The 14200-nt window shown below is 40.4% G+C and overlaps 1 protein-coding gene across 1 annotated transcript; it reads right to left on the minus strand.

Annotated features, from left to right (window-relative positions):
- Window positions 1-246: 246 nt before the first annotated feature.
- Window positions 247-13188, minus strand: LOC306848310 (embryonic polyadenylate-binding protein B-like; the record flags this gene model as incomplete). Its single annotated transcript, XM_079382776.1, has 15 exons — window positions 247-517; window positions 633-710; window positions 795-925; window positions 1173-1275; window positions 9284-9423; window positions 9724-9843; window positions 9971-10046; window positions 10153-10422; window positions 10931-11026; window positions 11222-11359; window positions 11428-11522; window positions 11700-11839; window positions 12422-12537; window positions 12648-12841; window positions 12996-13188. The coding sequence occupies 14 exons, from the start codon at window positions 13186-13188 to the stop codon at window positions 651-653; spliced, it is 1872 nt and encodes a 623-aa protein (XP_079238902.1). The 3' UTR covers window positions 247-517; window positions 633-650.
- Between the last annotated feature and the right edge of the window lie 1012 nt (window positions 13189-14200).

Below are 14200 nucleotides of genomic sequence, written 5' to 3' on the forward strand. Positions count from 1 at the left end.
CTTCTTTCCAGCCTTTAGCACAAACATGAATAAATATAAAAACCTTTTGGGATTTAATTAAAAGCTTTGTTTGTTAGATTATACATTTCAGGTTGTACCTTACCTCTGCAAAGGAGACAAATCTTTCACACGCATTCATTAACAAAACTTATTTTAATAAAAAGCTATGTAAAGTTCTTGCAAATGTGTCCCTGCCACAAACTCAAAATCACTGTGATAAGAATAAGACACTCAGAAACATCTTTTGCATGTCCATTCAGAATAATTTTTATTGCACAGAAATTAAATGTTTTTGCCTTTTTAGTCATTTAAATTTTTTTGCCTTTAGTCATTTTACTTTTTTTCTTTTTTTTTTTTTTTTTTTTTAATATAAACAAAATCAGAACAAACTTAACACTGTGGAGAGCAAAAGGACATTTGCAGTGTGCAAACCATGCATTAAATAGCATGACTCTGAAGTGCTGTTTTCTTTTCCCCGTTCTCTGGAACAACCCTCACAGACCTTCAGTGTGCATGCCTGTAAAATTGAAATAAAAATCGGTCAACATTTGTATGCAACACTTGTATGCGCTACTAATTGGCCTTGCATGATTAAGACCAAATATTTTGATAGAAAAATGCACGTAGATTACCTGCCTTACAAAGCTCTCTCACTTTGGTGACAGTTCCTTGACTTGATGAGCCTGAAGCACCGCTACAGCCTCTTCAACCTAAACAGTGCAGAAAAGTGTAATGATCAAACAAAATCTGATCTTTGAGACTAAATGTTGAGTTCGTGTTTTGAGCGGGTGAACCTTGGAGTGCAGGGTCTCTGGAGACTCAAGCATGTGCAGTAGTTCAGAGTTGTCAATCTCCAGCAGCATGCCTGTGATCTTTCCCGCAAGAGTAGGATGCAAGGCCTGGATAAGTGGATACAGCCGCTCGCCTGTATGGGATGCGAACAGATTGGTCATTTTACTACAGATTGGTCACTGTAAAGGGGATGAATACATTTGTTCTCACTGGATAAATATTACAGTACTACAGTGAAGTCATGTATTAACAGTACTTTTCTAGTAGCGCTCTCTTCTGAGCAGAATTGCTCATTCAAGTTTAGGATGCAGGTGATATAAAAAGATTCAAGCTGCTCACATCTTCAAACCTTTAAGTGATCGTGTGTGCACGTCTCGTACCCAGGAGTTGTTTCTGCTCTTTTAAGGGTGCAGCTGCCAGCATTGAGGCAGTAAGGGGCTCCTGGCCTCTCACATGAACCGCCGGCTCTGTATTCGGTACTACCTAAAGAAATTGTGAAAGACAGTCCGTTATATTTCTACATTCAATGCTTCTTAGTGTCAAATCTCCTCATTGCAGTAGCCTAAAACGTCACTTTTACTTTATGAAGTTGACCTTAGTTTGAAGGTTTTTTTGTTGCTTTTCTGTTGACAATTTTTTAGTGTTCTTGTATTTACAGAGACAGTCCGCAAAGTTCACCCTGTGAGAGGGGGGTAAACTGGGGCTCCTGGGGTGCTGCTACTTCATAAATAAAAGGTGAATAAAGTGCCGTCACACTGTCGTTTCACAAAGTTTGATATACGTGCATGTTCTAGGCACTTTCTATGTACGTCAAAATGATTTTTTTTTAATCCAGTTTAATATTAATTACGTTTAACGATTAAAAATTGTTCAAAAATGAGGAACGCTTCACGAATTTGCGTGTCATCCTTGCGCAGGGGCCATGCTAATCTTCTCTGTATCGTTCCAATTTTAGTATATGTGCTGCCGAAGCAAGCACGAACAACTAGTCTAGACGTCTGGTATATATAGCTGCGTCTCCGGGCAAGTTCTCTCACAGCTGGTGAGTGGTTACACCATGATTTAATCATTTACCAGGACAATACAAGCACATTTGGTGTGCTGCAACATACACGTCAGTATTCACATGCATTTCTGATCCTTTAAACTATATATTTGGTGTAATTTAGGTTTGTCTGCCAAGAGACAGGCAAGAATGCAGATCAGGCGGCCTTCTAGGCAATAGGATCGGCTCTCAGTGCTGACGCATTCAGGTCACGCGATCTGTTCTCCTCCCCCAGCACTGCAGCTCCCAACCCCCAACGTCAGGACTGCTCTCGTGACTCGTGTGAGACCGTCACACCAGAAACCGAAGCACCCAAGGGCCTTTGTTTTATATTTAACTTCTATTGTAAATTTAGAGGCTACGGTGCCTCCATCTGCCACGAGGGATCTCCTCATCTGCAAACACAAATGTTTTATAGCCCTGAGTTATAGCACAGTTCACTTAAAAACATAAAAAAAGCACAATAGTGTGTCTGAAGTGCATATACATTAGCAAGGTCTTTCACTGAATCCTCAAGGTGAAACTTTATTTTAAATGTTATTAAACTTTTATCAAGAAGTGAGCTAACATGTTAGCCTTTTGTCACGGTTCATGTTCCCCAGCTCCACACAACCCTCATCTACATTACTCATCTGCTTCCCTCACTCTCTTAAGACCATTACATGCAGAGGCAGACAAAAAACCATCCACAAATCTACAGAAATATGAAGTGAGGTTCCTAGAAGCAGTGCACAATTTAATAGTTTGTATTTGGCTGTTATCCACCTTTTTCTTGGCATAAACATGGGCGCGGCCATTTGTAAATTCTATGGGTCTAGCTTCCGGTCTCATCTGCATCCAGCTATTTTAGCTGTACAAAACAGTTCGTTTTGCTGATTGATACTGAAAATCTGTGTATCTTATGATATCATTTTTAATGTATTGTCTTAATTATGAACACACTGGTTTGTAGTGCAGATTTACCGTTTACCGCACGTTGTTATTCTCGTTATTCATCTATAATGGCTAATGAACCGGAATCTCACCCATTGGCTTACTTCCGTATGGAAGAAAAAGGTGGATAGTTTTAGCTGTATTGTCTTAGCTTAGACTTGAGACCCTCTAGTGGTGAACTGTGTGTTTCTCCACAGCTAGAGAGGATGTTAATTCAAAGTTATGTCTTTCTCTGCCACTAGGTGTCTCTCGAGTATAAGATATACCTTTGTTTATCATTAAAAGCGTCACTTCGGTCTTAACTTCAGTATTTTACTGCATAAGTTACCAAGATGGCGCCGAGCATGGCAGCCGTGTTGCGAGCTCCAAGAAAACTCTGCAGTTTTTCTTATGTTTCTTATGTTTTATTTGTTATTTTGTTGTTTCACGTGTTAGATGTTGTCAGTATAACTGTCTACGATAGACACACGCTTTTGAACATTGGTTCCTTCGTCGCGCAACGCAAACCGGACTTTGAGTTCCTGAACGCCGGCGCCTTGTTTACAGACACCGCATCAGAGCCCTTTGTCTGGGCCGCACGATCGCGACCGAGGAAACGCCGCCGGAAAAGGGGGAAGAGAGCCGGCGTCCTTGTCAGACTCAGACGCCGTCCCCTCCGACCTCCTCTCCCAACTATTTTGCTGGCTAACGTTCAGTCACTGGACAACAAACTCTGTGAACTGCGGGCACGCATCTCATACCAACGGGAAACAAGGGACTGCTGCATTATTTGCCTCACAGAAACCTGGATGTCTGCAGTGGTTCCAGACTCGGCCATCGAGCTTACGGGGTTCTCCGTGCACCGCTCGGACAGAACGAAAGAGCTCACAGGGAAAAGCAGAGGTGGGGGCGTCTGTTTATTTATCAACAACTCGTGGTGTGATGAACGGAACCTACACTCTATTAAATCCTCCTGCTCCCCTGATCTGGAATTTCATATGCTTCTGTGTCGACCATTCTGGCTACCGAGGGAATTTACAGCGATCATAATCACAGCTGTTTACATTCCCCCTCAAGCCAACACAGACCAGGCACTTAAGGAACTGTATGGGAATATAAGCGAGCAGGAAACCGCGTACCCAGATGCAGCGTTTATTGTTACGGGGGACTTCAACAAAGCCAACTTCAGAACAATAGCTCCAAAATACTTCCAACACATCACCATCAACACGCGTGGTGATCGTGTACTTGATCACTGCTACTCTCCATTCCGGGACGCCTACAAATCGCTCCCCCGCCCACCTTTCGGCAAATCGGACCACTCTTCCGTTCTGCTCCTGCCTGCTTATAGGCAGAAACTGAAACGAGAAGCACCCGCCCTCAGGACAATTCAATGCTGGTCGGACCAATCAGACGCTATACTACAGGACTGTTTTGATCACGTGGACTGGGACATGTTCCGGGCAGCGTCTGATGACGACATAGAGGCGTACTCAGATACTGTAACGTGTTTCATCAGGAAGTGTGTAGAGGATGTAGTACCGACAAAAACAATCCGCATCTACCCCAACCAAAAACCGTGGATTAACAGCGATGTTCGAGCAGCCTTGTCAGCGCGGACATCTGCCTTTAAATCCGGAAACTCTGACGATCACAAACAAGCCAGTTACGATCTCAGGAAATCAATCAAAGCTGCCAAACGACAATATAAAAACAAAGTTGAAGAACAATTCAAAACCAACAACGCAAGAAGCATGTGGCAGGGTATCAATAACATCACAGATTTCAGAGGGAATAAACCAGCTACTGTGAACATTGCCGCCTCTGTACCGGACGAACTTAATCACTTTTATGCTCGTTTCGAGGCTCACAACACCGCCCACACAGAGCGCGCTCCCGCGGCTGTAGCAGAAGAGGCGAGCGCACTTTCCTTTTCTGTCGCAGATATAACCCGATCCTTCCGACGGGTGAACATCCGCAAGGCTGTGGGTCCCGATGGCATCCCAGGCCGTGTGCTCCGAGCATGCGCATTCCAACTGGCCGGGGTTTTCACAGACATTTTTAACCTTTCCCTCTCTCTGTCTGTGGTTCCCGCATGCTTCAAAAAATCCACCATTGTGCCCATACCAAAGAAAAATAAAATCACATGCTTGAATGACTGGAGGCCCATTGCTCTGACACCCATCTTCAGCAAATGCTTTGAGAAACTCATCAGAGACTACATCTGCTCTGTGCTGCCTGACTCACTGGATCCCCTACAATTTGCATATCGCAGAAACCGTTCCACAGACGATGCTATTGCCTTCACCCTGCACACTGCTCTCTCCCACCTGGAAAATAAGAACACCTATGTGAGAATGCTGTTTGTGGACTACAGCTCAGCATTCAATACCATAGTGCCTGCCACACTGGTTGAGAAGCTCCAGACTCTGGGACTAAACGGATCTCTGTGCAGCTGGATCCTGGACTTCCTGACAGGCAGATGTCAGGTGGTCAGAATGGGCAACAACACTTCATCCCCGCTGACCCTCAACACTGGTGCTCCTCAGGGCTGCGTCCTCAGCCCACTCCTGTACTCCCTGTACACACACGACTGTACAGCAACACACAGCTCCAACGTCATCGTCAAATTTGCTGACGACACAACGGTGATAGGCCTGATCACTGACAACGATGAGACGGCCTACAGAGAGGAGGTGAGAACCCTGACTAAATGGTGTCAAGAGAACCACCTCTCACTCAACATCGACAAGACCAAGGAGCTGGTGGTGGATTTCAGGAGACAGAGCAGAGAACACACACCCATCACCATCGACATGACTCCTGTGGAGCGAGTAAATAGCTTCAAATTCCTCGGTGTTCACATCACTGAGGATCTCACATGGTCCGCTCATACAGATGCAGTGCTGAAGAAGACACACCAACGCCTCTTCTTCCTGAGACGGCTGAGGAAGTTTGGAATGAGCCCCAGCATCCTCAGATCATTCTACACCTGCACTGTGGAGAGCATCCTGACAGGCTGCATCACCGCCTGGTTTGGAAACAGCACTGCTGGCAACCGCAAAGCTCTGCAAAGGGTCGTGCGAACTGCCCGTCACATTGTTGGAGGTGAGCTTCCCTCCCTCCAGGACATCTACACCAGGCGGTGTATAAAGAAAGCCCGGAGGATCATCAATGACTCCAGCCACCCGTCCCACAGACTGCTCTCTCTGCTGCCCTCAGGAAGACGTCTCCGCAGCATCCGATCCCGCACTAGCCGACTGAGGGATAGCTTTTTTCCTCAGGCTATCAGGCTAATGAACAGTAAAAACTAATACACCCTACAGCACACTCCCACTTTACAATATACCACGCACTGCACTTTAATTCCATACAGTTCAAACTGGACTACCAGTACACTACTGCACAAATACAACAATCTTTTTGCCAGCACTGGATACCATCCAATGCACATCCATGACATTTGCACACCCGGTTTATATATAATCTGCTGCATCTTCGCATATTACTGTGTGTATATAACGTAGAATGTGTACTACATACTGTGTATAATGTGTATCGTAACTGTATGTCTGTCTAATAGTACACTATGTGTACTGAGTATATGTATGTGTATATTACACATTGTCATCTGTATAAGTCTGTACGTATGTATGGTAATGTCTATATGTAAATTGTTTATATGTAAATTGTCTATATGTAAATTGTTTCTGCAGTGTCTGGAGCACGCTCTCAAGAATTTCACTCACGAAGGCACACGTGCTGTGGTGATGTGACAATAAAAGTGATTTGATTTGATTTGATTTGATTTGATTAAAGAGCGAATTGGAATCCAATTCCTTAATTTAAACTTGACCTATTCTGCCAGTTTGTTGCACTTAGCACATATACCCCCGGTTTCACAGACCAAGTTTAAACCTAATCCTCGACTAAAATGTAAATCTGATCCGTTTCAGATGAAAGAAACTTGCATTATGCACACGTTTTCTAGTAGAAAATCACTAGAAAGACAGTAGCTACTCAGTGCGGCTTAATACATTGAGAAATTGAGATTAACGTACCAGACCAGAGATATGCATGAAGTTCTTCTTGGACAGGGGCTCAAGTGTAACAGCTATCACTAAGGATAGAGCTCTCAGCGAGTTCAAGAGGTCAGAGAAGGGATGGGCGGATCGATCCTAAAGTATCGATCCTCACATAAAAATATCGATTCTAAAGTGCATTTTTAACCACTAATTTTATTAAGAAACTCGGTACATAAAATAAGCTTCTAAATGGAAGAATAGACTATATAAGCGAACTATTGTATTGGATAGAGCTATTTCTCCTGCTGCTCATTGGAACACACGCAAAAGCTGAAAGACAGAACCAATCAATCACAGACACTGCTGACCCATGGCTCAGTCAAAACATTTGTTCAAATAGAGCTGCGTTTCCCAAAAGCATAAGAAACCATTACATATCATTATTACTATATATAAAATTAATCCTAAAAAATGCATCTCGATTTCTACACAAATATGAAGCAGCAATAATCGCTTCCTGAGCAGCAAATGATATTAGATTTATTTCTGAAGCATCATGTGTCACTGAAAACTGGAATAATGTTGCTGAAAATTCAGCTTTGATCACAGATGCATTTTAAATTACATTTTTAAAATAGGCCTACATTAAAATAGAAAATAGTTATTTTAATGGTTATATTTCACAATATTGCTGTTTTTACTGCATTTTTGTTCAAATAAGTGCAGCATTGGTGAGCATGAGACTTATTTAAAAATATATTACAAAATCTTACTAACCCCAAACTTGTGTGTACATGTAATATTAATTTTAAATAGGCTAGTTTGTGTAAGCAAATTTAAACCGCTGTTAAACGTTCAAATGGATTATTTTATGTTCTGTAATTGCTGTTAATACATCTGTCAGAAAAAAATATATATATACTAAAGTTTCATCTTTAGGAGTACAGCATTCTGGCCGCCTTTTAAAAATAATTTACCATGGTTTTATTACAGTAACCATAGTATTTGTAGTAAAACTGTAGCAAGCACAAATTTACCATGGTAATAATAATAATAATAATAATAATAATAATAATAATAATAATAATAATAATAATAAATACATTTTAGTACTTGCTGTATGTAACACCATGTTTATTTTTCATGAGGTACCCTCAAAGGTGCACCTTTGTAACTTATCTATTCCCTTAAAGCATGCATACTTGTATGGTACTGATATGCTCCCTTTTAGGGGTATAGGTGCACCTTTGAGGTTACTGCCTCAGTAAAGGGCGGTATATTTAATTTCTGACAGTGTAAACAAAAAAAGGCCTGTGAAATGTAAAAAAAATAAAAGAAACATGGCTTTAAAAATCTAATATTAAGTGAGTAATTACTGATTATATTCTTTTAATAATTTAAAAGATCATTTTAGTTTACAGGTATCGGTATCAACGATACTGGGCTTGAAAATATCGGTATCGGATCGAAAATAAAATAAGAGGTATCGCCCATCCTTAGTTCAGAGTTTGATGCCTGGTCTCCAATTGGCTTCTAACAGTCAGGAGACGTTTATTATGAGCACGTGGTTGGAAACCAATGAAACCATGGGAGTTTCAGGGAACATTTTGTCCAGCAGCCAATTAAATGGCGTCTGAAACATTATTCATCAGCCAATGAAACCGGACACTCACTGAGAAGCCCCAAACTCGGAAACTCTGAGAAAATTCTGAGTCTCCCACTCTTAATTACGACTTTACTGAGTCCTGTGTCTATTGTAAATACGATTCATGACTTGAGTGCACTGACTGCAGCATAGGTCATAAACCCTGACCTCTCAAAATAAATGAATGGGATGTAAGCCAAACTAAAATTACACTTCATATACATTTTTCCCCAAAGATAGTTCCCATCATTTAGGTAGTTTTTAAATCAAGCTGATGCATGTTCTGATGCAGTGTTTGTTTTTCCTAATAGGTTTGCTTTTAGTTATTTGATGCTATAAAAACAGGATGTGGCAACATTACTGTGAGCTTGTGACTGGGTTTGCAGGACTTTGATACGGCGGTTCCAGCTCATGATTACTACTGCGCAGACTCGGACTACAAATTACACCATTAGCGCATTATACTAGGGACATTTTGTCTTCAACTTTCTACAGTTAAAAGCAATAGAGACGCGTTGTCCATCTTTTTCTTTTACAGTCTATGGTTCCAGTCTACTACACTCAATGTTGTATTTCTCTGAAAAATCTAAAGTATCTAAAGTTCGACAACAATAAATGCTACCCATCAGATTATGCTTTATTAACGCCTACCCCAACCCTAAACCTGCCCTTACAGTAATGCAAATACAGTAATTATGTGCTGTTCAGCATGAGAAAATTGACAATATTGATGCGTGCATGCGCAGTAAGCCCTGGTAGGAGGAAATGTCAGGACACCGGGTTCGAAAGGCAAAGCTGCAAGCGTCACTCCAAAACAAAGTTAAGCTCAAGTTCAAAATGAAAGATAAAAAGTGCGCGTGTTACCTGGTGAACAACAGGAGCTGGAGCATTGATGACCTGCTGCACATTTCGCACTCCTGCTGAGTACTTGTATTGACTGACTCCTCGGGCCACAGCTCCCGCTCCTGCAGTTCTCCCACCTGCAGTCTGTGTGCCAATGTTGGCTAAGTCCAGAGAAAAACAGGTACAAGAAAAGATGATTCACATTCCAGCCAAAATCAGAACATTCAGGATGACACTAGTATCAGTCAACTCTAGCTCTTATGATTACTTGCATTTTAACATATGGACCAAAGTAATTAAGAGAGAAGAGATACACAATGCATTGAGGTCCATTTCCCTTTTCTTTTCTTTAAATAGATCTTATATACAAGCACACACCTTCAGACATGTTTTCTGTATGTTTGTGAGGACTTTTTGCTGACATTGTTTTTATACGTTGTTAAACACACACAAAGCCTTACCCATACGCTGGGTGTTGTTAACAATGTGAGGAACCTGAGTGGAGGCCTGGCGGACTGTGCTGATGATGGTGGAGGGTCTGTGGGGCACCGCTTGTCTCACAAACTGAGCTGTGAATGGAGCTAATGCAGACAATAAGAGAAATTAACTCATCCAAATACAAAACGAACACAAAAGCATACTGAGGGGTTAACAAAAAAAATAAAGTGTATCTGAATTATATTAATGAGATGATATTAGTGACTTTACCTTGAGTCCTAGGAGCTTGAGTTGTCCAGCGTGGAACAGGCCGTAGGTTTGGTACGGTGTTGTAAAAAGAGCGAATCTGATGCTAGAAATGCAGATATGCATAGAAGTTCATACAGCAGAAGTAATGCAGATAACACAATCATCATACCAAACCACACATGCATATAAACCCTTCCACCCACTTGCGGCACAGAGGTCATGTAGTAGCCAGAGCTCTGCTGGTAGGTGGTAGGTATGGCAGGGCTGGGAATGGCTCGAATGCTGGCTAGTCTCTGCATGTACTGATTTGTGAGAATTGCCTTTCGCTCCTCTTTTCTCTGGGCAAGAGCCACGTATAGAGGTTTAGTGCTAACGATACAGCCGTTCATCTCAGTCACTGCTTTAGTGGCCTCTTCAGGAGAGGAAAAACACACAAAGCCAAAGCCTCGACTGTGGCCTCCATCGGTCATCACCTATCACACAATACAAGAAAATCAGAAGCAAGACACTTCACGTTATCTCACTGTAAAATAGTACAAACAAATGTGAGAATTTCCATTTGTCAATAAGAACTACCATTTTAATGAGTTGGAATTTATTATATATAAATGGGTTGGATGGTGAAAAGTGTGTGTTACAATGTAGCTAAAATAATGGCTAAATAGCTATTTGAAAATGTAAATTTTCCAAATTAATACAAATTTTCTGATTTTCCAACATAAAAATGTGACCCAAATTAATTTTATAAATGTAAAAAAAAAAAAAAAAAAAAAAAAAAAAAAAAAAGTGTGATGGCCATAAAGCAGGAAAGAGAATTGTGACTATACAACTGACATCACACACATTTATAATGTCTGACTAACGTAACTAATGTCTGATTTTAGACTCCTATCAAACGTGTGAATCATTTTATTATATTTTGTAGTTGTAATTTTACCGTTATTTATTAAATTAAGTGCATTCTGTTGCACTTTACATTACCTTTGCACTGGTGATGGTTCCATAAGGAGCGAACTCTTTCCTCAGCTTCTCATCATCAATGCTATCATCTAGATTTTTTACATAGAGATTTACTCCCTAAAATCAAAGAAACAATGCATGCATTAAAACATATCCCTGAAAATAAAAAAAATATATATATATATATATATATATATATATATATATATATATACACAAATCCTTCATGATTAGGACGATACTGAATTTTGGCTGTGTTTGCAGATTTATACAAGTTACCATGGAGGTAAGCGTATATGCTTGTAACCCTACCTGGTAGCGTTGTATGCGCTCCTGCTTTATTTGCTCAAACTTGCGCTTGAGTTCTCCCTGCCTCTCTAGTCTTTTCTGAGCTCTGCCCACATACAGGACTCTGCCATCCAGCTCTTTGCCATTAAATTCAGTTACTGCCTACCACAGAGAGAAAAGACTTCAGTCTCCAAATCTACTCGCACATACTGCACAATTTGTTTTCTTACCCTCCTGGCATCTCCGTGGTTTTCAAAGTTGACAAATCCAAAGCCACGAGAGCGTCCCCTTTCATCCGTCATCACACAGACGCTAAGAGTCTTACCTGTGAACCAGAGCCAGCTTTAAAATAAGCAAAATCAATACTCCTAATGAAAAGTGAAAAAATTAAATCAAAGTTTAAAACCCCTGCTGATACTTTTAGTGCATTTGCATATTTAACACTTGTATATTCCCAATGAATGTCTTTACAGAAAAAACATTCCTATATGAAACCGCTTACCAAATTCAGAGAAGATGTCCTTCAGTTTCTCACTGTCAATATCTTCACTGAAGTTCTTAATATACACATTGGTGAACTCCATGGCTTTAGCTCCGAACTCTGCCTCACGCTCCTTACGAGACTTAAAATGCCCTACAAAACTGCAAATGCCGATTAAAGTTTATTTACTTTCATGCATAGCAATACGGAGTTTGAATTATTGCAGAAAGTACATTGAAAGAAACCTGCAAGAAAAGCAAATACAAAATACAAGAAATATAAAAACATTCAAAACTACACCAAAAGATAAACATTTACACACATATACATCGGTCCATAAAAATACAAATAGGAATGGTAGAACTAGCATAATGATTTGTTCTTGCTTTGAATAATGTCAAATGACTTTGCTTCCTTAGAAGCGGACCAAGTTTTTTCACCCCTGGATGGTGGAAAGGATCATGGAGAGGATGAGAAAGTAGTAGTAAGCCAAATTAGAAAACACTATATGAATGTCAATTCTATAATAGAAATAAATGTGTCTTAAAACTTTTACTTATTTTTCTAATATAGAAAACATGGATTGTTGACAAGGACAAAAAAAAAGTAAAAATAAAAATTTTTGACTCAAAGGTCCATTGTTAAAAAAATATATCAAGTTGACATCTTGATTTTGTGTGTTTGCTGAGACCCCTAGTTTTTCCCTAGCTCCCTGGTGGAGAACCACTGGTGTCAATACTTACACTTTGCGATCATTCAGAAGCATGCCATTCATGGTCTCAATGGCCCTGTTGGCTGCTTCTTGAGTCTCAAAGTGCACAAACCCATAACCTTTTGAGCCATTCTCATCACAAACCACCTAGGATGAAAAATGCAATAGTTACATTGTTTGTAAATTATTTCAATCAACTTGCAGATGAAGCTGCCTTTAATAATCATTTAAAAACACAGTAATAAAAAAGGATGTACCTTACATGACAAGATGTTACCAAAGGCAGAAAAGGTGTCATAGAGAGCCTTGTTGTCAATAGAGTCATCCATGTTCTTGATGAAGATGTTTCCCACACCAGACTTTCTCAGACCTGGATCTCGCTGTGACCACATGATCCTGATTGGACGACCCTTGATGACTTCATAGTTCATCGTGTCAAGGGCACATTCCGCTTTAATGTGGAGAAAAGTGACATTTACTATTTAGAGAAGTGTTTGAATCACTAAAAATGGTGATTAGTTCTTGTTAACTAAATTCCAGAACCAAGCTGCAATTAAAGAGCATCCTCAGTTCAATTGGCAACACCCTAGTAAGAGTGTGCTCACCATCAGCAGGCTGCTGGAAATTGATGTAAGCATATCCGAGGGATCTCCGTGTAATGACATCACGGCACACACGGATGGACATGATCTGACCAGCAGGAGAAAACTTCTGGTACAGCATGGCCTCAGTGACATCAGGATGAAGGTCACCGACATACAGAGAGGCTAACGGGTATGCTGGTCCACTGCTACTCATCCTTCAGACGCACTCTGCAAAAAAGCACCTTATGATCAGAGAAACTTGATAAGAAAGTCATGCTTCTGTCCCCAATATGAAGGCCATCTTAGTCAACAAATTTGGTAACACTTTAAATAACAATGAGCAATTCATGCGTTTAGTTTTTTTAACTAATAAAACAATTGTTAATGCTTCATGTCCATTAAATAATATGAACAGATACAACTTTGTTTTTTTACTTTAGAAGTATTTTTCATTGTTAGTTCTTGTTCGCCGTTTTAACAAATGTAATCTTACTGTGAAGTGCAACACTTGTAATATTGCTAGGTGCACAAGCACACGATTAAAGGCTACAGGAATCCACACGAAAAAGAACAAAACATAATTTGATGCCCAGTCTTCAGTTTCACATGCATATGCGTTATTTATAGCCTGTATGTGAATAGACCATGTGAATCCTTATTGGGCACTCGCCAGCAACTGTGGCTGATGGGCAAAAAGTAAAAATAGCCAACTTAAAAGTTCATTATTAAAACAAGAACCCCTCTGAGGAAACAATGTTAGTTACCTGGTGTAATGTGGAGCACATAAACATATCCTTGTAGCTGGCTTCAAGCGGCTCCACCCCGTTGGGACTGTTTTTGTCTCACTTTAATTATTACCGAGGAACACCTGTCATTTGTAACGCGCTCCATTGTGTAGCAATTAAACCTCATCTGCCTTTCCGTGTGGTTCCGCGTAAGAAAATAGTTCCTGTGACCTCTCACTGTTCATTGATCACTTCAGTGACTAGTTAAGATGTTGCTATTGTGCTGTATTGCGTTCACTATCGCAATATCGATATGTAGGCCTGTTTAACATTGCATGGTATTGTAATCTGCTCATTTTCTCTCTTCATTGGTGGTCTTCTAAATGTGAAGCCTAGTGGGGAAAAGTGTAATGCTGGGTGAAAATACAGGCATCATTAAGCAGTAGCATCATATTGACAAGTGTGAGTGACTAAATAAATTATAATGAATTTAAACATACA

This window comes from Barbus barbus (assembly GCF_936440315.1).
Source record: "Barbus barbus genome assembly, chromosome: 28".
Classification (NCBI taxonomy): domain Eukaryota; kingdom Metazoa; phylum Chordata; class Actinopteri; order Cypriniformes; family Cyprinidae; genus Barbus; species Barbus barbus.